Raw genomic sequence first — 25,887 nt, 5'->3', positions numbered from 1 at the left:
CAGGGAGAGGCACACGCAAAGTCCGCGGGATCCGGAGCCCGGGCACCGCTGCGGGGGCAAAAGACCACTGCGGCTGGAGCAGGGAGCCCGGGAAGGTCGTGCAGGCTGGATAGAGAGCAGGGGGCGAGCCATGGAGGCAGTCCCGACTGCTAGCAAGCCGCTGTTTTTGTTTGGAAGATGACCCTGTAGACTAGAGAATAGCACATTCCTCAGTGTCCCCCGGGGAGCTGCGTCGTGGACCTTGGGAACCAGAGACCGAGCGCTTTGGGCATCTTTCACCTGTGTGCCCAGGTCACCCCCCTGACCCCCCACCCCTGCAGTCACAGTGCTGGAGGATGGTCCCGGGGCCCGAGGCAGGCCAGCCCTGAGTGCTCCTGCTGTGCTCAGTAATTCTCCAGTTCACTGTTGGGGGCATATGGATGTGCGTGTGTGTGTCTTTGGGAGACTCTTGCCAACCCTCCTAGAGAGTTGGGAGATGCCCCCCAGTTGTTGTGAGTGCTGGGAGGGAAGAATCAATCATCACCTCACCCCCTACACCTCCCCTGCCCAGTATCTACCCTGGCCTGTGGCTTCCCTCGGTTCTGTGGTCTCTCACGGCCAGAGTTTGTACCCCTAGCCCCTGATGGGGAAAGGGAAAGTTGAATAACCTCAAGTCACCCCCCTTCCCCATCTGGGTGTTCTTTCTGCCTGGGGAAAGCACTGCTCCGGCATGTTCCCCAGAAGGAATTGGCACATGATGATTTTTAATTTGAGGCAAGTGAGGAGAGGTTGATGTTAAAAAACAAGCCCTAAGTCCCCACTGAAATCAGTGTTGACAAATGCTTCAGAATGACCTTTTTTTTTTCCCCCTATGAAGTCTTTGTTGTGCTCCCTGCCATCTGTTGTAGAGTTTTGGAAGTTTTTGTTCCTTCTGAAACCTTTGGCAAAATTGCCTTCACTGTGAATGCATTGTAGATAGTTGCTTGTCAGTGCCCTCGGTCTTCCTCCCTCGAGGAGCCCACCCGCACTGCAGACCAAGGTCGGCTGGATGGAGGACTCGCCCCCACCTACTCAAGGTGAAGCTCTGGTTAGTGCTTCTGGCTGGGTTTGCTGGTGCTCCTGTTGGTTTGCTGTGGAGGGGCGGCCGCTGGGAGGCCTGCAGTGACCTGGCAGGTTCTAGCCCTCGTCCTGGCCAGGTGGCAGTACCTGGGATGCCACTTAAGCATTTCTTTGTGCCTGAGTTTCCTAGCTTGGCAGGTGAAGACAGTAACATCAGCAGGGATCAAGCAGAGATTGGCACAGAGCTACCTAGTTCACTAGGCAGTTCAGTGGAAGCCGTGTGCAGGGCCCTCTTCTTACTTGGGTCACTTTTTCCTCATGGAACTCCTGAATGACCCCCTCATCCTCTGCCCAGTAATCCTAGGGCACTGAGGAACTTGGAATAAAAGCCACTAATTGAGTCTTCATTTCAGCTGCTGAGCAAATGGAAGCTAAAGCACTCTGGTGGGTTGTCCAGTGAAGTGTGTGCTTGCTTTGACATCTCCCGGATAAATTCCATTTCAACCCTCTTCTCCATCTGGTTCTTCATAAAGCTGTTCTATTTCATGTTTGTTTTTTTTCATCCTCAGATAATTCATAGAGAAACTGCATGAAGCAAGCAACATTTATTGGGTTCAATATTTTTTTTAACGTATTTAGTTTTATAAAGTGTTCACATTTAATATTCCGACACCAATCCCACCACTGTTGCATCTTCTCATGACCATTATTTCCAATTTTCCCAACCATCATTAAGTTAAATCCTATCTCTTTTTTCTTTCTGGGTCATACCCAGCACTGCTCAGGCTCTGCTCCTTACCAGGGTCACTCCTGGTAATGCTCAGGGACCGACAACATGTGTTTCCAGGGATCAAACCCAGGTCATCTGCTTGCAAGGCAAGTGCCATAATCTCATACTCTCTCTTGGACACTAAATCTTATCGTAAAGGAGAGAATTGGAGGCCAGAAAAGAAAAAGAAGCGGACTATGGATGTGGCAAAGTTTCCCCGCATTCCTCAAAATAGTGGAACTATTCCTGAGGGACTTAGATTCCTGCAGGTAAAAAGAATTTACCTGCAGGGGAAAAAGCAGAAGTCAGAAGTTAGTACCTCAAATCTCTATGCTTTTAAAAGCATCCATCCAGCCTCTTCAGCCCAAACACAAAAGCCCCATCTGAGCACCAGGAGGGGCTGCCCTGCCCAGTTCTAGGCCCCCCGATTCTCATTATTGGCGTGCCCAGCCCTTTCCTTTCTCTGCACATTACCACACACATCATTCTGGTGTATTCCTTCTCTTTCCACTCACCTTGGCTTCCCTCTGCTGGTGGGGAGGTGGGCAGAGAACCCGTCTGGAGATGTCTCAATGGTACAGTGCATTCTCTCATGTCTGAGGCCCGGGTTAGATCTCTAGCATGGCCAAAACTCACTTTAAAGAGGTAGAAGAACTGTAGCTTCGGAGACTGCAAAGTCTTTCAGTTGTGTTTTTCTTTTGTCTCTAGTGTTCAGTAGCACTGTAGCACTATCGTCCTGTTCATCGATTTGCTCAAGTGAGCACCAGGAACGTCTCCATTGTGAGACTTGTTGTTAACTGTTTTTGGCATATTGAATATGCCATGGGTAGCTTGCCAGGCTCTGACGTGCGGGCAGGATACTCTTGGTAGCTTGCTGGGCTCTCTGAGAGGATGGAGGAATCGAACCCGGGTTTGGCCGCGTGCTTATTTTAAATGTGACTTGTTATCAGGGTTTGAACTTGGAAATTACATACAGAATTTGGTTTTTTCAGCTCTTCTTGGAAAAAAAAAGGATCAAATCTGACAGACTGTGTGTCTCTTTCTATATGTTACCCGCAGTTGTGTAGTGGCTGTTCTTTTAAGTTGGACCAAGATGTCCACTACTTCCATCCTTCCTTTCTCCCTTCTTTTCCTTTCCCTTCCCTTCCCCTCCCTTGTTTTCCCCTCCCCTCTCCCTCTTTCCTATTTTTTGTGTTTGCTCAACAATGCTCAAGGGTTACTCCTGGTTCTGCACTCAAGGAATAACTCCTGAAAGTATTCAGGGAACCATATGGGATTCTGGGGATTGAACCCAGGTTGGCCATGTGTAAGACAAATCCCTACTAGCTGTACTATCTCTCCAGCCCCTCTTCTTCATTTTTTTTGACTACCCATAAGAGGAAAGGTAACCCATTTCTAAGTACCCACCACAAATTATACATTTTCTAGGGCGTGAGGATACTGAGGGAAACCCAACAGATGAAAAATCTTTGAACTCCAAGTGAGTGGTGAAGTGCCCATCCACATTCTCAAAGGTTGGGAGAGAAAAGTTAGACTGCTCAGGGCTGGAGAGATGTTGGGTGCTGAGGGAATGTTTTTTCTGTCAAGGGGGTTGTAGGATAGTAAGTCTGGGAACCTGTGGTATAGACCATCCCAGCTCATCTTTAGCTTTTCCATTCAGTCAAGATCTTGGCATGCATTCTAATCAGAAAGAAGCATCTCTGGTTATCATAGCTCACATGATAGATAACCATTGCCACTACACAATCAGCATGCGCTCTTATTTTTCTTTAAAGTATCGTCAGCACATTTGTTTTCTTAAAAAAGAAAGCTTCAGAATATGGTTATATTGCACTTTTTTACAAGAGTCAGTCACAGAGTCGGTGAGAATTGTGTAATGAAATGCAGTCCTTCTGTAGTTGCCTGCTTCAGAAATAACCCGGACTGTGGATAGCTGTGTGTGGCTGAGAGAGACTTCTCCCATCTCTGTGGTCAGCAAGGACCTGTGTTGTTGGAGTGTCTTGAGTGATGAGTTCTCCCTTCTCCATCCGAACTCAGAAATTTCCATCTCCATTTGCTCAGTTACCCAGGGATCAGCCAACGCCTTAAAGGGTACACATCCTCTCCAGGCTTTGATTTTGCTCTCTTGATCGAGGAGTCCCAATTGAAGTGCTTTTCACCATCAGATCTGCTTCTCTGGGTATACATGCTCAATAAAACGCTTCTTCCTGTTAGGCACCATGGCTCACTGCTTTGCCTTCAGATTTAGGGTGATCCTAGGCTGTTGGAATCTGGGCCAACTCCTCTCGCAGTGGTGCTTGCCAGGATGAAATGGGGGGCCTCTGACCCATTTCTTCAGTCCTGGCTGGGAAGGTCAGCTTGGCACCTGGTGAGGAAATGCCTCTGCTCCCCTCTGGTGGCAGGTGTCTCAAACTGCCGCTCTGGCCACCTGATGGCCAGGCCGCCTCTTGCTTTACCTCAGGTGCTACAACTCTAGGAGACATATTCCTAGCTGCTTCTGCCCTGCTGCCAGCTGTGTCCTTGCTGTCCAGAGGATCTGGTTTTCTCTTGCACAACTTTTCTTTCAGTGAGTGGTGTAGAAGGCAGTCCGACAGGAAGAAGAGTGGACCCTTGAAGTTTTGTCTGTAAGCCACAGACCTTCACGCCTCACTCGGTCCCTCTACCCCTAGTGTGAAGTCCTTGAACTCCACATTCTTAGTAACACCCTCTTTGGGGAGCGTTATTGGGCTGGGCCTGTAGTGCTGTGATCTAGAAAATTCAGAACATGGATAAAATGAATGCTCAGAAAATTCACAGACCAGTGATCGATATATATAAAAAAAATCCTACCATTTGGTGAAGAATAGGTACTGGTGGAGGGATGGGTAAATGATCACTGCATGACTGAAATGCAAACATGAAAGTTCATTAAGTTTGTAACTGTACCTCACGGTGATTCACTAATAAAAAATTTTTTTTAATCCTGCCATTTTTAATGCTCTGTCCACTTTAATAAAGAACAAGGCAGCCTGTGTTTAACATTTTGAGGGAAGAAAAGGGAAGATAAATGATTCTTTATCATTCTAATAAGAAAAACTTCGATATCCTAAAAATTAAAGTATGAAAATAGGCATCATAGAAACATGAGCATAATAAGCTCTCTGATTGTCGATGCATGCTAGGATAAAAATGTTTTAGCAAATATTCTAAATTCTGGATTTAAATTTGACAATTGAGCAGTGCAGATAGACTTTCATATATTACAAGAAAATGGAAGTTGTAATTGTACAGGGGTTAGACAAAGATTCCAAATTAAATATTCGTACAACTTAGTGCTTTTTTTAATACTGTAGAACACAGTAACAGGAAGTACAGAAACGTGTAGACTCTAGTAAATGACTAAAATTAAGATTTTGGATATTACACTCCACAGAAATTTACTACTGCAAAATTGTCTTTTTAATGTAAGCATGCAGTAGTACTTTAAGCTTAAGGCTTTCTTGGTTGGAGGGAACAGAAACCTGCTCACACTAGTTGTCAGTAAATAATTATTGCAAAGATACTCCAAGAGATAGTGCAGACATTGACAAGCTCTGAGGTGTCCCTGGGCCTAGAAGTTTAGTTACGGGAATGCTCCAAGCCAGAGTCTTAGATTTCAAGCCTCAGGCCTCTGTACTCTCTGCTTACTGGGCTCCATCAATTTTGCATGTGGCTGCTAGCTTTAATACATTGCCGCAACAGCAGCTCCAGTTCCTGTACTAATGGCTTTCCTCTGTGTTCACCTCTATCCCTTGGTGATTGTGTCAGGAGTATCCCAGCAGTTTATTGTTGTTTGTTGTTTCACAGAGTCGGGGCCCAGGATGGTTTAGCCTAAACCGCAAAGGTGCCCACACAGGCAGGTATCCAAGTACCTGATGTGATTGCTGCTTGTTTCAAAGCCTTCAGCACTGTGTCAGACCTCTTCTCTCTGTAACCTAATTAACAGTGGCACTGAATTCCTCCTAGAGTGGGCCAGAAGGTCAAAGCTGGGAGTGCTAAGACTGCTTTGTGGAACACTTCCGGGGTAACAAATCCAGAATCAGAATTTCTGTTAGAGTTATTGAAATTGCTTTAATGAATCATAAACTGCCTTTTTACAGAAGGACCTTAGCACGGTGCTTAAAAAAGTCTGCCTAGTCTCGGAGTCTTGCTTGTCTTCTGTGCAAGAAGCATTTTCATACCTATGCTCTGTGCCTTCTCAAGAGCCAGTTAAGGAAGAGAAGGCAGAAATGACTCCTCCAGGTCTAATTATTGGATTTAAATTCGGAGATGGGGCAAGTAGGAATGGATAAGAAAAAAGGAAGAGGAGGAGATTTTAAAAATTAATTACCAACTACTCTTAGAGCAGTTATTGAAGTAATTTTCAAGATTGTCTGTTTAAGTTTGGACTTTTGTTTTAAATAAACTCATTGGTGGAATCTAATCTCCTTGAGCCTCTGTTCGTTCAGCTTTTAATTACTATCTGAACAGGGAAAATAACACCTGGCCTCGCAGGACTGTAGAAAGAATTCAGCAAGAGCTGGAAGTACATCAGACAGTAATTGGGGTGGAGTTGATCCTTGCTCCCAACCCCTGTCTCTTTGTCTATCTGGGTTCCTTTCCAGGCAATTAATGTCCTTTTATCCTGAGATAATTTGTGTAGGCACAGTTTTCCTGACTATCGTCCCTCAGTTCTATAAGACCTTTGAACCTCAGAATCTAAGAAAGCTTTCTCTGCCAGCCTGGTCCGAGGACTAGCTTATGATGACGTCAGTACTGTTAACAGCGACAGTAGCAGCCTGCAGCCACCTTAGTCATCGGGCTGACTTTCTGAACCCAACTTACAAGGGCTTGTTTTGTATGCTTCTCTCACAGGTGGATTTGCTATTGTGTTTCTGGTGAGGACCAGCAATGGAATGAAATGTGCCTTGAAACGCATGTTTGTCAACAATGAGCATGATCTTCAGGTGTGCAAGCGGGAAATCCAGATCATGGTAAGACTACTCTTTAGACTGATTTAAAATAGAGTAGGGTGTGAGTCCTTTTATAAAAGTTCAGTGAGATACTATAACTATGCTATCTCTTGGGGCCAGAGAGATAATATAGTGTGTAGGAAGCTTGCCTTGCACGCAGCTGACCTGGGTACTATCCCTGACATCTCATATGGTCCCCTGAGCTCTGCCAGGAGTGATTCCCAAGTGTAGAGTCAGGAATTATCCCTGAGCATTTCCAGATGTGCCCCCCCCCCCAAAAAAAAAAAAGACAAACCTAATCTATGGCAGCAGAGATCAGAGTGTGCTCATCAGAACAGAGAGATGCTCAGTGGGTTGGAATGACGCTTTGCCTGGGGTTCAGTCCCCACTGCCACATAATTTCAGGGGCATTGCCAGGAGTGGCCCCAAAACAGTACCAAAGAAGACCAATATCATGGTTATTGGATATGGGAAATGAATAAAAAGGGGGCTCATGGAAACTTTCAGAGTCGTGGAAATGCGCTCAGTTTTCTTTGGGTACTGGCTGTGTAATTTCAGAGCCCAGCCTAGCGCTGGAGAGACTGCTCAAAGCACATGCTTCGCGTGCAGGAGGTCCAGGTTCAAGCCCCAGAACTGCATGTTCCCCTGAGTATTTCTGGGAGTAACTCCTGAGCACAGAGATGGGAGGAATCCTAACATTTTTAAGATCTGTGCATTTTATGTTAATTATGGCTCATATCTCTAAAAGTGCAGTAACTCAGTTTTCATGATTAAGATTTATTTTTTTAAACCATTTCTTTATTTATTTTTGGGCCATACCGAGTGTTGCTCAGGGCTTACTCCTGGCTTGGCACTTAGGAATCACTCCTAGTGGACTCCATGTGGGCCATATGGGATGCCAAGAAGGGGACTACATAGGATGCCAAGGATTGAATCCAGGTTGGCCACATGCAAGGCAAATACCCTACTCCGCTATGCTATTACTCTGGCCCCTCAAGATTAAGATTTATATTTTGTCTTATGCCTGTTAGAGACATGTGCTGAAATATTTATGGATAAAGTAAAATGTTTTAGGGACCAGGGTGATAGTATAGGAGATAAGGTGTTTGCCTTTTGTTCAGCCAGCTGCCAGTTTGCATCCTGGTACCACATATTGCCCCCAGGCACAGCCAGGTGTTACCCCTGAACACAGAGCCAGGTATAGCCCTTAGCACCACTCAGGAATGCAAGCATGGTTTAATCACGTGCAAGTCAATCAATGTAACGTATCAATATTACAATCAATGTAATGTATCAATACAAGGAAAGAGAAAAATCATAGGATTTCATCATCAGTAGTTGCAGAAAAAAGCATTTGACAAGATCTAACAAACAAAAAAGTTTTAAGTTAATGAATAGTTCCAGATAGAAATAAGATTACTTATGGGTTGATTATGACTGGAGAAGAGATGGGTGGTATATGGGATCTTCTAGAACAAATAACTTTCACTTTTGTTTTATATTAGACATAATTTTAAAAATGCCGTTTTCATCAGTAGTTTGGTTACTTAAACCAGAAACTTTATTCCAACTCACTAATTCACATAATAAATACCTAATACTTTAGATGAAATAAATATGTGAATGATTGCAATAGGTACACATGTTCACCTAGCGGTGAGGATTTTTTTGTGCCTTGGATGTTCATGCTTTTCTAAAGGCACCCAAAAGTGATCAGGGTGCCGTGGTAAGAATTTCATTAGGCTTTGTTTGCCTCTGCTCATCCTAGTAGGATTGTCCTTTTTGTGCTAGTAACTCATTATAGTTGGGTTACTGAACAAACTCAGAGCTTGTGATTACTCTGGATTCCAGAAAACTGAAATTATTTGGGTAGAAGCCTGCTAGTAGGAATACATATTGTAACTAGCAAACTCAAAGAGATTATACACCATGACCAAGTAGGATTTATTCCAGGGATACAAGCATGGTTTAATCATGTGTAAGTGAATCGATGTAATATACAGCATCAATACAAGGAAAGAGAAAGATTATATGATTTCATCAATAGATGTGGAAAAAGCATTTGACAAGATCTAACATCCAACGGCCAAAGGGATAGTATTAACACATTGCCAGGAGAATCCATGAGCACAGAGCCAGAAGTAAGCCCTGAGCACCTCTGGCTGTGACCCAGCACCCCTTCCACTCTCCCTCCGTAAAGAAGAAAAGTTCCAGAAAGATAGTACAGCGATAAGCCACTTGCCTTGTATGTGGCTGACCCAAATTCAATCTTTGGAACCCTTGAGTCCCAACAGAGTGATCCCTGAGCACAGCCAGGTTACTTGAGCATCGCCAGGTGTGGCCTAAAAACAAAAAGAAGGAGGGAGGAAGGAAAAAAAGGAAGGATCCAACATCAGTGATAAAAACTCAAAATTGGAATAGAAAAAAACTTTCCTCAATATCATTAAAGCCATACACCACAAACCCACAGCTAACATTGTATTTAATGGTGGAAAAATGAAAGTGTTTCCTCTTAATCAGATATAAGACAAGGTGACCCACTCTTACCATGATTATTCAACATAATATTGGAAGTCCTTGCCACAGCAATTAGACAAGAAATCATAAGGGATACAGATTGGAAAAGAAATCAAATAATCATTATTTGCAGTGACATGATACTGTACTTCAAAAATCCTAAAGGCTCTGCAAAAAAAAAAATAACAAAACAAAACTCCTAGAAACAATAAACTTGTACAGTAAAGTGGCAGGCTATAAAATCAACACACAAATCCATGGTATTTCTATATATCAACAGTGAAGTAGAAGAGAGGAATTAAAGAAAAATCCATTCACAGTTGCACTTTACAGAATCAAGTACTTGGAAATCAGCTGAACAAAAGAGGTGAAAGATTTAATACAAAGAAAACTAAATCACTACTAAATGAAATAAAAAATGAAAGAAAGTGGGAACACATCCTTTGTTCATGGATGGCTTAATCATATGCAAGTCAATCAATGTAATATACAACGTCAATACATGATATGTATTGTCAAAATTATAGTCTTATCCAGTGCACTATATAGATTTAGTGCAGCCCCTATAAAAATACCTATAACATTTTTTTAGAGGCATTCACCTAATGCTGTTCAAATTTATACGGACTAATAAACCTCATTCCAAATAGCCAGAGCCATTGTAGGGGCAAAGAAGATGAGAGGCTTCTCTATCCTCAACTTTATATTACTCTGTAGTTATAGTAACCAAAACAGTGTGCTCCTGAAATAAAGAGTCTCGAATAATGACAGACTTTCAGACAAGTGGAATAGAATAAAGAGCACAGAAACAGATCGTCAGGTATGTGGACAGCAAATCTTTAACAGTGCAGCACAGTACGAAATGGAGCAAGAAAAGCCTCCATTGGTCAACCGTATGTAAAAAAAAATGAACTCAGACTCCTCACACCATGCACAAAATTTAGTTTATATTGGATTAAAAACCATGAATCCATAAATTATATTGAGAAAAACATAGGCAAAAACCCCCATGATAGAATCTAGAGACATCTTCAGTTATTCAGTGTCACTGGCTAAGCAAACAAGCAAAGATAAAACAATGACTATAATAAGGCACCCCAAGACAGGAAGTAAATATTTGCTCACCACTCAGATATTAACCCTTTGACAAAGGGTTAATATCTGAAATCTGCAAAGTGTTTGTAAAAATGGGAAGAGGGCATGAAGAGAAACTTCCTTAAAGAAGACATACAGATGGCCAGTAGTTACATGAAAAATGTCCTTCATCATTTTTCAGGGTAATGCAACTCAAAACAAAGACTTTTCACCTCATACCAAAGAGACACAAAGAACACATAAAGAAGCACATATAAAAAATGAAAACAACTGGTGTTGGCATCGATGTGGGGGGAGAAGGAAATCTCATCCATTGCTGGCAGGAATGTTATTGGTTCAACTTCTTTGCAAAAGAATATGAATACCACTGTTCACAATAGTCAGAATCTGGAAATAAACTGAGTGCCCGAGAACAGACAGCTGGTTAAAGAAACTTTGGTACATCTACACAATGGAATACTATGCAGCAGTTTGGAAAGATGAAATAATGAAACTTACTTATAAATGGATGATCATAGAGAGTATTATGCAAAGTGAAATGAGTCAGAAAGACAGGGACAGACATAGAATGACTGCACTCATTTGTGAAATATGAAATAACATAATATGAAATTGACACCCAAGGACAGTAGCCACAAGGCTAGGAATATTGCTCCATAGTTGAAAGCCTGCCTCATGATCTGGGGGAAAAGGCAGCTGGAATAGAGAAGGGATCACTAAGTCAATGATGGTTGGAGGGATCATTTGGGATGGGAGATGTGCACTGGTGGAGGGATGGGTGTTCGATCATTGTATGACTAAAACTCAAACATGAAAGCTTGGTAACTGTATCTCACAGTGACTGAATTTAAAAAAAAAAAAGAGTATGAATACTTCTCAAAAAACAAGAATTGAACTTTCATTGCAACTTGGCAATTCTGCTTCTTGGCATCTGTTCCATAAGCACAATTTTAAAAAGATGTGTGTACCAATGTTCATTGCAGCACTATTCACAATAGTCAAGGTCTGGAAACAACCCAAGTGTCCAAGAATAGATGGCTGGATAAAGAAGCCGTGGTACATATGCGTAGTGGAATATTACTCGACTATATGTAAAAACTAAATCATGCAATTTGCTGCTTATGTGGATGGATCTGGGGAGTATCATACTGAGTGAAATCACTCAGAAGAAGGACAGAAACAGAACAATCTTCCTCATTTGTGGAATATAAAGAAAAACAGGCAGGGAGCAACAAATGACCAAAGGCAACAGAATGGAGAGTTGGTCTATAAAACTGAGCTAACTTGGGGATATGAAGTGAGGTAGGGGGAGTCCTGGGACACTGATGGAAGGAAGTGGGCACTCTGGTAGAGGAAAAGAACACATATATTCATATATATTATATTATATTATGTAATAATATAATATATAAGAATATATATCATAACATATTCTTATTACTGTATCGCTGTCATCCCATTCATTGATTTGCTCGAGCAGGCACCAGTAATGTCTTCATTTATCCTTGTCACATGCTAGTGTAGTGCAATGGTGTCTGCTTGTTCCAGGAACATGAAGAGCATGTTGTTGTTACTATTTTTGGCATATCAAACACATCATAGATAGCTTACCAGGCTCTGCCATGCAGGGAAAAAAAATAATTAAAATTAAAAAAAAAATAAAAATATTCGTGGCCGCGCACTCCAGGAAAAATTGTGTCGCTTTCTTCCAGGAGCTTTGTTTTATAGTCTCTGGATCTTGGCTGTTGGTGAGATTACATGGGGTGGGGGAACGGCGGGCAGTTTGTAGGTGTGACTGGGTGGAGGAGGCCTAGTTCCGATCCGAGCAGGTTTGGAGATCTCAGCCATGGGTCCCGCATACCTGGGTTCCTCTGTCAGTTCCTTCATGGGTGAGGCTTGTCCGAGCTTGTGGAGAGTGGCCTTGAGCATGGTTGTGGCTGAGTTCTGGAAGTTTTCATCTGCTGGGGCTCTGCTTGGTGTGGGGAGGGAAACTCAACCTGCCCCCCTCTGAGGGGGCCCCAGTGAAGAGAGCCTGGCACGGGGGCAGGAGATTCTGCATCGCTCTCTTCCGGGAGCTTTGTTGTATAGTCTCTGGATCTTGGCCGTTGATGAGATTACATGGGAGGGAAAGGGGGCAGTGTATGGGTGTGACTGCCAAGCTATTGGAAAAATGGGGATCTGGGTGAAGAAGGCCCAGTTCCAATCTAGCAGGCTTGGAGATCTCAGCCACAGGTCCTGCATACCTGGGTTCCTCTTCTTATATAACATGTATTTTTTATATATATTGTATATATATATATAATAAGATATGTAATATAAGAATGTATAAAGGAAAAGAACTATGTATTGTGGCCATCAGACCCCAAGGCTCCTCTGCATTCGGTCATGCAATCATGGCCATGTGGATCTGTCCGCTGGGGGACAGTGTCCTCCCACTCCTGCCACGCAGGCTCTGAAGACTGTTATCAATGCTGTATCTCTGTTGACTCAAGGGGTTTTCTGGGTACTTCTCATGACAGCTCCTCCTCCCTCTGTGCTCAGCTTTCAACTCTGTTTCCTGCCTTTGCTTCTGTTGTTTCCTCTGCCCACAATCCCTGGGTCATTCACTTTCTGGCAGTGGAAAGCAGTCCCACTCTAATTATCCTGCTGCTTCCGGAACATTACTTACTTTGTGCTTGGTGGGCACAAGATTAGGGAAACCAAGACACCCCAGACCCCTCAGGAGCTCACACAGGAGTGAAACTGACTCGAAATTAAATTAGATGGGTTTGAGTCCTGACCTTGCCATGCATTAATTGGCAGAGAGGTTTTGGGGTTGTGTTGGTTATTTTTTAAACACTCAAATAGTGAGTTGAGCTTGTTTGAAAAACTGTCAAGCAGTTCCCTAAGCAGGTCCTCCTGCGCTGTTTCCTAAGCAACCCCAGAAGTAATCACTTTCGCTTGATTCATTTGACATATTTGATATATTCTTTTGATGTATTTCTGAGTAATGTGCTGCTGTTGCTAGTTCTTGAGGGTTCCCCCCCCCATGTCAAGTATTTTATACTATGGAAAGTCAGGTTTTAGCTTATCCTCCACTGCATGCTCTTCACGCTGACACTTGCAATTTTTTTTTCCTTTTTGAGTCACACCCGGCGATGCACAGGGGTTCCTCCTGGCTCTGCGCTCAGGAATTACTCCTGGCTGTGCTCAGGGGACCATATGGGATGCTGGGAATCAAACACAGGTTGGCCACGTGCAAGGCAAACGCCCTACCCGCTGTGCTATCGCTCCAGCCCCGACGCTTGCAATGTTCTTAACTCCCCTTTTTCCAGAATGGCAGTGGGTTTTAGCAGTACAGTTTGTTAGTTGTATTTGTATTAGCTTTTAGATGATCCAAAAAATCGCTCTTTGCACTGAAGGTCCCAGCAGACTGTGACGCCTGTACCTTTCCTGTGTAGCTGTTCTCATTTGAGTTGGTAATTTGGTCATGTTTTTTGGGTGGTGTTTGTAAGAATTCTTTGCCATTCGGTTCTGAAGTTTTTGTCCCCGACTTTTTGAGAAGTTTTATAGTTGCATTCAAGTTTGTCATAAGGTAGATGTCTGGTCAATTTTTATATAAGATAGTTATGCTGCACTTCAGTTTCTAACTTAAATGTGTGGGTAGCTTCTTCCACACTGCGCAGTCCTCCTCGGACACTTGCTGGTTGTCCAGAAACTCAGCTCAGTTCTCACACTTCCTACTTGGAGATAGCATCAGATTGTTTCCGAGAACTGTGGGAGGTCAGGACTGACGGAGGGTGTACGCAGATCCCACCAGTCTGGCTTCAGGCGGAGCCCGCTTATCCACTAGAGTGGCAGCTGGTCCTGGCTCTGGGAGCTGTGGTTCTCAGGCTGAGTAAGGTCCTGCTCTTCTGAGAAAAGTCAGTTCCAGCCTCCAATTGGATTCCAGGCCTCTTGTCTTTGGTTGCAGAAAAGAATTTCAGGAGAATGATAATGAGGTCGAAAAAGTATTTTGTTTTTTAAAAAATGAAATACATTTAAGAATGAACCCTGTAAAGGGGAAGCATCAGTCGCATCCTCTCAGAATAGCAGGACGGGGACTCCAGGATGGAGTGAGGGGCTGCTTTGGGTAGCCGATTAGACCCGGCTGTCTCCACACTGCCTTGATTTAGCTTAGGGCTCACTGTGCCGCTGACAGCTCCTGTTGGGGTCTTGTCTAGGAAAAAAGGACCTTGAACTCTGGTGGTCTTTTCTCTGAGTCTTATCAGACCTTTGTCTCTGCTGAATTGTCTCCTGCAGGGTTCTGGTTTTAGGCTTTTAGCTGGCATGCTCTGGCCACCTCCATGTGGGACCGGCTGTGGGAGAGCTCCCAGATATTTCCTCACGTTCACTGCCAAGGGGCCTCCTGCTTCAGTGCCTGCCCGGGATTCCACAGAGGAGAGCTCACTCTCATCAAACTGCCCTGTACCTCCAGAGGCTGGCAGTGGCCCGAGCTGCCGCCCGGGTTTCTGACTCGCCAGCTACAGACTGGAGGTTCCCCTGGCCCCAGCTCAGAGTTCAGGTGCCCCCTTGCAAGCCAGGTTCTGTCCTGTGCTTCTGATTCAGCTCTGCACTGGAGGTTCCCAGGACACTCTCCTCGGGTTGTGTTCATTTGCTGGAGAAGCACACAGAACGCAGCAAACACACTTTGCTCACTACATTACTTAGTTATTACCCAGGACTAAACTTGATGGACATTCCTTGCTCTTCCCAGTCACACCATTCTCCCCCAAATATCCATCAGGTCGCCAGGCCGGAAGGTCCCCACAGCCCCTCTTCTTGGACCTTTATGGTGACTTTATTACATGAGCATGATTGTTTGACTGGCCATTGGCAACTCAACCTCTAGCCTTTCTCCCTTCCCTGGAGCTGAGGGCAGCCGGGACTGGAAGTTCCCACCCTCTGTTTATGGATTTTTCTGTTAAGGTGCTTGTTCTGGTGTTTTCTGTAAGCTACTTTCATAGACATAACAAAGAGACACCATCACTCCGGTACTAGGAAATTCCTAGATTTTTTAGGACTTTGGATAAAAGCTATGTATGAGAAATATATATATATAGTTTTTGTTCTCTCAAAATATTGCACTGGGGGGCTCAGTTTGAAGTTTGCTTTGTTACCTCTGTAACAGCACCGTTTTTTTTTGTTTTTTTTTTTTTATTGAATCACCAAGTGGAGGGTTACAAAGTTCTCAGGATTAAGTCAGTTATACAATATTCAAACACCCCTCCCTTCACCAGTGCCCATCTTCCATCCCTACAGCACCGTTTGTTACAAGATCTTCACTGACTCTTTTTTATCGAAAGTCGGTTGCTGCCAGAGGGTACAGTGGGTATGGAACTTGCTTTGCATATGGCTGATATGGGTGTGATTCCTGGCACTACGGTCCCTTGAGCCTTGCCAAGAGTGATCCTTGAGCACAGAGGCAAGAGTAAGCCCTGAGCATACTCTGTAATGATCTCTCTCACTTGTGGAATAAAAAGAAACACAGCGAAGTAATTTAAAAGCTGCCTGTGGGTAACATGCCCGTGGGAGTGGGTCTATAGGACTGAGCTTGCTACAAGATTGGATGGAGAAGAATGAGAGGACCTAGGGACAGTGGGGGAAGGGCACTGACACTCTGATGGTGTGTGCAGTGTATGAGTGCTGTATATGCGGTGTATAGAACATTGTTACTAACAGTTTTATAAGTTATGGCGCCCAAAGGAAAAAGAAAACAGAATCGTAACAGGAATTGGAAGATGCAGTGTTCTTTGTAATATGCTACAGTTTGTGTTTGAGTAATCCAAGCGGCAAATTTCTTTCCATACTTGCAGTGGAGAAAGAATGTTTGTGGTGCTTCAGCTCAAGAATGCTCTGCATCATTTACCAGTCTGGCACCGTGGGGATGTGTAGCCTGATGGAACCAAAGCAATCCTGGTTTCTGATGGATAATTGGAAGGTGGAATTTGAACTTTGCCAGAAGGCAGGCAAAGACCAATTCTTTTCAGATTCAGGAGTGATGAGAAAGTGACAGGCCAGAACTCAGGCTCAGGATGTGTGGGGTTTTCTGTGTTCACATCTCTTGGCCCCAGTGGATTCCACCCTCTGCTTGAACATGGGGACATAGATGTCACCTAATGTTTGATTTAGAAGAGAGGAGATGGCACAAAGGAAGCAGGGAGATAAGGCAGAGCCAGGAGATAAGGCAGAGCAGGGAGTTCAGGATTGATCAGGGCCTGGGACAGATTGCAGAGGATGGCTCAGTGCCATCTTTTATATAAGAAAGGGGAGGGGGGGCTGGTCTTGGGTTTGCATTTACATAATATGTATTTTTTGAATTTGCCTGTAAAAAACACTGGGAGAAAGTGGGTGGAAAAGGGGAGGTAAGGGAGGTTCCTTTGTAGAGCATGAGGACTGGAGTAGAAAATAATTGTCTAATATTCTTGCTTTTGTCTGTTTATTACTTTAAAATGTAAAATTAGAATTTAAGCTGTTTTGTAGTCAGTTAGATGAATAGGCAAGGATCCCATGAAGCTGGGGTTGAGCTAGAATAAGCCACGTCATATCAATCTCATGCTTTCTTTTGGGATGGCTTCTGGATCGGAAGTTTGGGGGAAGTGCAGTCCAGCCTCTGTGGATTTTGTCATGTGGATGACAATACTTAGCAGAAATATGCAAGCAAGATAAAAGAGTCTAGGCTGGCTGCTCGGGGTTCGAACTTAGGATGGCTGCATGCAAGGCAGGCATACTCCGCATGGAGAGAATTTAAAACCTCTTATCTTTGGGGAAGAGAGAGAGAGCTCAAAGGGGCAGAGTCACTGGGGAGAGGGCAGGGCTGAATTTCCTTGCATTCCATGACGCCCCCAGCACCACTGGGTCATCTTGATGGCCCCACGGGTAGGTGACCCCAGAAACACCCTGTTTGTGGCCTGAGCCCTGTACTGCCAGGCGCACACTGCAGGCTAAGTGTTGCCAGGAGTGACCCCCGAGGACCCTCCCTCCCACCACCAAAGGGCTGACTGCTGTGAAAAAGAGAAAAACTCTGTCCACATCACAGGATTGACTGCTGAGCACAGAGCCAGGAGTAAGCCCTGCACATTGACGGGTGTGCCCCCCAAATCACCACCTCTGTCTCTCCCAAAAAGGAAATGCCATGGCACACTGTTAGGGGTCATAGCTGCAGGGGTCGGTGCTGAGTCTGGCTCCGCCTCCTCTGGGCTCAGCCACGTGCGTTTTGCTGGGTTCTTAATTTTTCCTCTTTAGCAGAAACAAACTCAGGCAACTGTGCTGGTTCTCTCTCCAGCAGTTGCATGTAGGAATGTTCATTGTTTGATTTTCCAGTATATAGTTTACAGTATTAAAGAATTTCTGGGTTGGCCATAGGATTCCTGGCATCCGTCACCAAGGTTTTGGTGCCACTGGTTCACCCCCATAAAGACCCCCTAACATCCCTTCCCCTCCTTCCCTTCTTCTGGCAACTGTCGTCCATTTTCACCGTCTTGGAGTTAGTTTTGTTGGTTTTGGCCAGTTCACTTGCTTTATTTATTTGTATTACTTAAGCTATTCAGTTATTCTCACATAAGTAGAATCATCCAATATACTTGGCTTTCACTTTGCTACTTATTTTGCTTAGCATGATCACCTCAACTTCCATTCATTTGTTCCCACTCGGCAGAGTGTCATCTCTTTTGATAGCCTGGGAGACAGTGCAGGGGATAAGGCACACCTTGCATGTGGCTGACCACAGCTTAGTCCCCAACATACAGTATGGTCCGAGCACCACCAGGAGTTACCCATGAGCACGTGTAGGTAGGGCCCAAACACCCCCCTCCACTCTCCCCCTCAAATTATTCTTCCCTCCCCCCCCTTGAGACATTTAGATGGTTACAATCTGCTCATTTGAGTTTCAGAACCTCTCCAGTTCTTTCATTTTTCCAGCCCTGTGTAATGGAAACAAGTTCTCGAAGAGCTGATGATGAGCCTGGAAAGCAGAGGAAGGATGGCCGCTGAAGCTCTGTGGTCATTTTCTATTTCGGAGAAACTCAGAACTCAAGAGACTCTCTTGTGCTTTCACATCTCCCTTGTCTGACTCGTTTCTTTCATCAAGCTTCTTTCTTATTTCCTTGTACTTCAAAGATGATCTTGCTTTCTTTTAAAAATGAGATAGAACAGAACGGATCGAATTGCCTTTTCTCCAGTTTTTCCATCCCTCTTTCTGCTTGCTCTCAAGCCCAGGGCCGCACACACACAATGTCAGCACTGTACCACTCAGAGTATCCCTGGCCCTTAAGGCTATCACTGTGAACAGTTCAGTGTCCAGGTAGTGTGGTGGTCATTGCGACTCAGACTGCCACATTTCCTTTGGTGACAATTAAATCACCACCTACTTTCTATCTCCCCGACTCCACTTTTATTTCTTTAATTTAAAAAGGGAGGGAACAGTTTATTTAAATTAATTCATAAAAATAAAACCTCAGGGCACTGGAGCTGCCGCAGGGGTTGTGCACATATTTTTTGGCACAATGACCTGAATTTAATCCCCAATGTTGCATGGTTCCCTCACCTCTACCCGGTGTGGCTCTGGTGGTACCCAGCATTGCTGGGCGTTAGCTTTAAACCATCCCACCCAGATCACTAAGGATCACCAGGAGTGGACCCCAGGTCCTTTGAGTACTGTGTGAGATGTTCATCAACATCAAAAATACTGCCTTGTATTTGTGCAAATATTCTTTGACTCAACTTTGATGCTTTTTTTTCTCCCAACTTAGTCTTTAATGACCTTGGACTTTGAAGGGCCATTGTTACAGGATTTATCTGTTTGGATTTTGAAGGACCTATGCCAAGGTGTGAGGTGTGAGGAAGTTTCCAGTGCCTAAATCCATCCTGACTCCTAGGAGGTACCCAGTAACTATTGGTTGACTACATGAATCCCACAAGCATCCCGAGAGCTCACTTGTGGTTCTAATCAGAGAGCAGGGAACATACATGACAAATTTCATCTTCGCAGTTGGTTGACTTAAAAGGCTCATTTTGCAAATTACTGAAGTCTGGATGACATTGCAGTCCCTTCCAAATTTTGTAAAGCAGTACTTTGGCTGACCACACCCAGCAGTGCTCCCTCCCAGCTCTGTGCTTGAAGGTTGCCTCCAGGTATGCTCAGGTGACTGAGCGGTGTGCGGGGGTGTGGGGATGGGGAATTGAATTGGGCTCAGCAGCATGCAAGACAGCAGAGGGGAGAAGGCAGATGGAATAGAGAAGGGATCACTAAGAAAATGATGGCTGGAGGAATCAGTTGGGATGGAAGATGCATGCCGAAAGTAGATAATGGACCAAACATGATGACCTCTCAGTGTCTGTGTTGCAAGCCATAATGCCCAAAAGTAGAGAGAGAGTATGGAGAATATTGTCTGCCTTAGAGGCAGGGGGAGGGTGGGAAAGGGGGGTATACCCAGGATATTGGTGGTGGGAATGTGCACTGGTGGAGGGATGGGTGTTTGATCATTGTGAGATTGTAACGCAAACATGAAAGCTTGTAACTATCTCATGGTGATTCAATAAAATAAATAAATAGGGGCTGGAGCAATAGCACAGCGGGTAGGGCGTTTGCCTTGCACGCGGCCAACCCGGGTTCGATTCCCAGCATCCCATGTGGTCCCCTGAGCACGGCCAGGGGTAATTCCTGAGTGCAGAGCCAGGAGTAACCCCTGTGCATTGCCAGGTGTGATCCAAAAAGCAAAATAATAATAATAATAATAATAATAATAAATAAATAATAACCTTCCCCCCCCAAAAAAATGACAGCACCTGACCCTTACGGCCCCACAACATTGTGATTTGACTTTTGTGATTTTCTTTCTTTTTTTTTTTTTTTATGACACACAAGTAGTAAGTGGATGGACATCACCCATTTCTCTGGCTGATCTCAGCTTCCCAGTGGAGGAAAGTCTGTTCTGATTTCTCTCATTCACGTCATGCCTGTTTGTAGCGTGCAATTTACTCTTTTTCTCATACTTCCTTTTTCACAGACTCCCTAAAGGCAGAGAAACAGCATAAGCAGTTCAAAAGCCAGGCTGAATTTACTTACTTTCTCTCATCCAGGAAAGCCACTTTTATTTTTCTGAACTGAAAACCCCTGTTTTGAAACAGTTCGTGCCGCCTCTCTCCTCTTAGCCCTCCGCAGGAGTTTCTGCTCCTGCTTTCTGTAGAACACTGTTGCGGAGAGCAGATATGCACCCGGCATGCGTTTGGCTCTAAAGCTTAGTCCAGCAGAGTGCTGAGCTGATGGGCTTCTAGACTCTCCATTGGTGACCCGACCATGAACCTCCGGAGCCTCTGGAAGCCTGCTCGTGACCCCACTCCCCACTTACCTCTCAGTGCTGTTCCTGTCGTCTCGGCGTATTTAAATCTCTGTGCTAATGCAACCGACTGGGCTGTTGGTGTCTCAGACTGATCATCGATTTCTCAATTCTTCACAGAGAGACCTGTCAGGGCACAAAAACATTGTGGGTTACATCGACTCCAGCATCAACAGCGTGAGCAGTGGCGATGTCTGGGAAGTTCTCATTCTCATGGACTTCTGCAGAGGTGAGTGTGGGAACCAGGCCCCCCAGCGCGCAGGCTGTCAGGGGCCAGGGGCCAGTGTCCTTGCGCGTGGGCTGTACCCTGATGTGTGTTTGTTCTTAAACTTTTCATTTTCAACGAAGAGGTTAAAAGATGCAGAGCCAGTCATTTCTTGATGGTTATTACATTGTGAAGGACCATTTGGCACAAGGAACTCGAAAGGTGGATACGATAAAACTTGATAGTGTGTGTGTGTGTGTGTGTGTGTGTGTGTGTGTGTGTGTGTGTGTTTGTGTGTGTCGGGGGGTGAGGAGTTAGGTTTAGGAGGATTTGGTGCATGTATATGAATGAGAATGAAAATAAATGTGTTCTTTGTGATGCTTTAAAATAAATGATGAAGGCACATAATAAAGCCCGAAGTCCAGATGGCCTAAGAAAACAATGCCGCTTCCTCCATCCCCTCCTCCCGCCTCTGTCCTCCTTCCCACCCACACCACCATCCCTGTGTTGTAGGGTATAAGAGTCCTTTTTGTCCAATGGAAGTGACCCCCCTTCTCCTTGTTCAGAGAGCTGTGATTCCTAGTAAGGCTACATTCAGATGGTTCTACCGTGAACAGTGTGGAGTTAAGTACTTGACAGCTTCGAGTTTCAAACAACATTTTGCTCAGGAAATCAAGACAGCCGCGTGGATTTATTCAGAGTTGACTGCATTTATTTCATACAGCCATTGTGTGGCTTTGGCTTTTTTGGCCTAAGCAGCTGCCACTTACAAGCTTGTTTTTCTGTTTGGTTCCCTGGCTTGCAGTCACCCTTAGTTCCACTCATGCTTCCTTTTCAGAGAAACACTGGAAGTTTCATGTCTAACTGACCTAATGTGTGATGTTAAATGGTAATCTCCGTGGCTCTCTAATCTGATTTTGTAAAATGCCACCAAACTTGAACTTGACGGTGTGTTTCCTCCTGCCATTTCTTTCTGGACAATGAAATGGTTCGAGAAACGCACTATAGGAGTCCATCCCAGGATCTGAATCATTTGTAAGCTAGATCATCAGTCTTTTGGCCCTAGATATTACATGTTGACCTAACATCTACAGGCCAAGTGACAAGTTCTGAGGCCAGAGTCATGGTCAGTCCTAAAGACTGGAAGTCTGTCCTCGTCTTGCTCCTAGGGTCTGTGTGTGGTCTGGTTCTTACTGAAAGATGAGGCAGATTGAGTCCGCAGAGATAGTAGTGACCATGTATGCGACAGCGCTTGAGGGACCATATTGTCTGTACTACTATTAATGTTAAAAATCTAATTTAGGGCTGTTCTCCTCTGAGATGCCTTGTGAACTAAAGGAAGTGTGTTTTATGTTCTGGAGGAGACTCCTCTAGTCCTGCAGTCAAAGTTCAGCCTGGCTTAGCCATCTGTTTCCTCATAGTGCTCCCTGTGGGCAGCCATCACCCAGCAGTGCTCAGGGCTTCTTCCTGGCTCTGTGCTCAGGGATCACTCCTGGCGGACGTGAGGGCCCCAGGGCTCAGACCCAGGTTGGCTGTGTGCAATGTAAGCGCTTTCCCTGCTGTGCTATCTCTCTGGCTGGCCTCGGCCATTCATTCTTGGGTCACTGACATGAGTTTGAGTGTTTTATCACTTTGGTTGCACACCCCCCTCTCAGGCGGCCAGGTGGTCAACCTGATGAACCAGCGCCTGCAGACCGGCTTCACGGAGAACGAAGTGCTCCAGATCTTCTGTGACACCTGCGAAGCTGTGGCCCGTCTGCACCAGTGCAAAACGCCCATCATCCACCGGGACCTGAAGGTACGGCTCCCCCTCCTGCCACTCGGGCCCTCCCCCATCGGAATGGGCAAGAGCCTGTAGTGCTGGGGGCACGCTCAAAATATGCTCCCACCTTCGGCGTGGGGAGAGAGTTCCACTTGGAGAGAGAAAATACAAAAAGGAAAAAAAAAATAATGATATAGCACAGATATCTGTTTCATTATGTAATAGCCTTCAGAATTCTTTATAATCATCAAATGCTTGAAACACAGGCTATTTTTTACTTCTCCCAATATATTCTGAGAGTCACTTCTCCAAGGTCATACAAAGTAATGTGCTACATAAATAGCATTTGGTTTTTCAATTCTGTACATACTTTGCAGCAATCCACTAATTGATGATCTTTGTAATTTGTCCTGCCAACTGCCATCCCGTCACCGGGCCATTGACATTGCACATACTTGACGACGTTTGTGGAGTGGAACTAATGCCATTTAGGCTTTGCACGCTGGCGGACTCCCCATGTGACTTGTACTGTTGGAGTGTCCGCGCTTTGTGAGATGAACATGGGCAGTGCTCTCCGTCCTGTCAGATGCAAAGGGCACTCGCCTGTCCCTGTCAGCATCTGTCCGCCATTTCTCCATGTGGCCTTTTCCTGCTGGGTGAGCCTCTCCTTCCGGGCCCCCATACCAGCTTGCAGCTCCTCCTCCTCCTCCTCCTCCTCCTCCTCCTCCTCCTCCGCTGATACTTCTAGTCATTTTGCCTCTGAGCCAATTTTTTTCCCTCTGTGGAGTGGAAAGGACAGAACCGATGGTGGTAGGGTCTCATTCAGCTGAATGAGCTCCTACCTGTCTTGTCCGCCCCTTGCAGGCACAGGAAGTGAGGGGGTTCTGGAGGGAGGCAGGGAGCTGCTGAGGCAGAGAAGGCCCTGATTGTCCTTTCACAGAGGCCTCGCCATGTTCTTCCTCTAGAAACACTCGTATGGGCTTCCCTGCGGTTTCAGCCAGGACCATCCTCCAGTTCCCGCAATCCTAGCAATAATGCCTTGTGGCGTTCCTGGTGCTGCTGTGAGGTGGTGCGGGGCTGGAGCCAGCCGTGTAGACCTCAGCCTCTAGCCCGGGGCTATGGGCAGTGTCACCTTACGCAGTAGGAGCCCGAGACCCTTATTGACTAACTGTACTTGCCTGGGAGATGCTTCGGCAAGTGAATGTGGAGCAGATGAGTCGGGGGTGAGGGCGCAACATGAGCAAGAGGCCGCCACACTCTACTCCCCTCCATAGCCTGACCCCCCCGGACCCAACTCCTCCCCCGGGTGGGCTCTGAGCCCGGGCATCATGTTGTTCTGTGGCCAGACAGTGCTGGTTTGCCAGCGGTGGTTTGGGAACCTTTGCCCGCCTTTCTCCCCTGCCAAGGGAATCGGGGCATCAGTAGACGCGCACCCCGATTGGCGGAGGAGTCTTTGTGTTCCTTCCCCCGCTGTCTCCTGCTCGTCTGGCTCGAAGCTTTCCCAAACACCCCACATCCCTGAGCTGTCAGCAGCCTGCCGTCACCTGATTGCTCTCACCCATGTCATGGGGATCGCGTGTGGGGGCAGGTCCGTGTGCCTGCTGTGCCCCTATTTCCTGCGGCCCGAGTGGAAAGTCCACGTACCGCCCGTGTGCCCTGCCTCCATGCAGCCCCAGCCTCAGAGACTCTGAGCTCAGCTGGTGCTGGGAGCGGCCACCATCATCCTGGGGAAGCCTGTGCCAGCCAGGGGGCGGCTGGCCAGAGAGACCGTCGGCTGCTCTCTGCTCTCTGGGGCTGCTCATAGCAGCCACACTGTGAGCAAGAGTGGGACGCAGGGCCCGGCGGGGCCAGCCTTGGAACCCCATGGCCCACTGCAGAGTGTGCGGTTCCCAGGCGGAACTGAGGCAGACCCTTCCAGCCCTGGTCCTCACAAGCGTGAACTTTCCTTCTGGTGACGTACGGGGCACTGCTGAAAACTGGCCCAGTCTGCAGGTGGCTGATGTTCCAAAGAACCATAATGCTGACACCACTCGATACTGACAATCTTGCCTCAAGTACATTATCGTAGCATTTGAATCGTAAGCCCCATTTCTTCCTTTTGGACGGGCCTGCCCATCACACAGTTGTGCCCACACTCAGTGGTGCGCAGGAACCGTTCCCAGCACCAGTGCTCTGGAGCAACCCCCCTTCCGGGTCCAGGGCCAGCCATGCCAGGTTGGAACCGCAGGTTTTGTTGGTTGGCTTGATCTTGCTGCATAAAACTATGTTAGTTGTCCAAGCCTTTAAAGGAGGAATAAGGGTTAAATGCATTGAAACAGAAAAAAATAAAAATCATCAGTGTCTCCCTTTTGCTTTCGGAAAAGGTATTTTGTACTCCTGAAGTACAATAGCATGAAGAGCCTTTTCCCATTTTTAGAAACACAGATGTGAAAACCTGTATTCATCTAATCCTCTCCCGTCTCCGGCGGTAATAAACTCTGTGACTGGGCTGCCTGAATGCCCTGTCTGTTTGGAGGAACGTCAAGACGAGGAGGTCAGCAGGAGGCCGCTTCCCAGACCTTTCAGCCGATGCTATAAGCTGACTCTGGGAGTGACAACTTTAATAACCGTCGTGAGCTGACAGGCCGGGAAATAAGGTCGGCGGCACGGGACGCTCGCAGAGCTGAAGGGCGCGAGGGCCGGAAGTGGTGGTAGCCAGCGTTCGGCTTCCATCCTCAGTGCCTGCCAAAACCTAAGTCATTATGCAAATTCCGCAATCAGAACTAGGTCTCCACCATCGTAATCTTGCTGAATGCCTCTTGGCGCCAGGCCTCTCACACCTGTGCGGCTGCCTGCTCACTCCCCTTTCTCCCGTGTTTTCTCTCCTCTGTCCCGGGCTGATATTCCCAGAATGTGGCTTTCCCCGTGGCTTCACTCTGTCTGCTTCTCTGGCCCCCTCTCCTCCCTCGCCCTTCTCTTTAGCCCATGGAACTGTATGTGTTTCTTCACTGCCCAGACTGGTGCAGGAGGTGAGGGCATGGTCCCAGCAGGAGGGCTGCCTGACCCAAATCCTGCCCTCCGCACCTTCAACCTCAGGCACACGAGGTAAATCGCCCTCTTCTTGCTCTGTGAAGAGGAAATAATACGAATAGCAAGGAGGCCGTAAGAATGACTTGGTTTCCTGGGGTGAAAGTACA

At 46.0% G+C, this 25,887-nt stretch overlaps 1 protein-coding gene across 1 annotated transcript in view; it reads left to right on the top strand.

Annotated features, from left to right (window-relative positions):
* AAK1 (AP2 associated kinase 1) overlaps positions 1 to 25,887 on the top strand; it is a 164,713-nt gene that overhangs the window by 78,088 nt on the left and 60,738 nt on the right. The window contains exons 3-5 of the mRNA XM_055120573.1: positions 6,680 to 6,798; positions 20,865 to 20,973; positions 22,605 to 22,747. Of these exons, the coding sequence (XP_054976548.1) occupies positions 6,680 to 6,798; positions 20,865 to 20,973; positions 22,605 to 22,747 (371 nt within the window). The remainder of the gene's footprint in view (positions 1 to 6,679; positions 6,799 to 20,864; positions 20,974 to 22,604; positions 22,748 to 25,887) is intronic.

The sequence above is a fragment of the Sorex araneus genome, chromosome X, assembly GCF_027595985.1.
Source record: "Sorex araneus isolate mSorAra2 chromosome X, mSorAra2.pri, whole genome shotgun sequence".
Lineage (NCBI taxonomy): Eukaryota > Metazoa > Chordata > Mammalia > Eulipotyphla > Soricidae > Sorex > Sorex araneus.
This window is presented reverse-complemented; position numbering and strand designations above follow the sequence as displayed.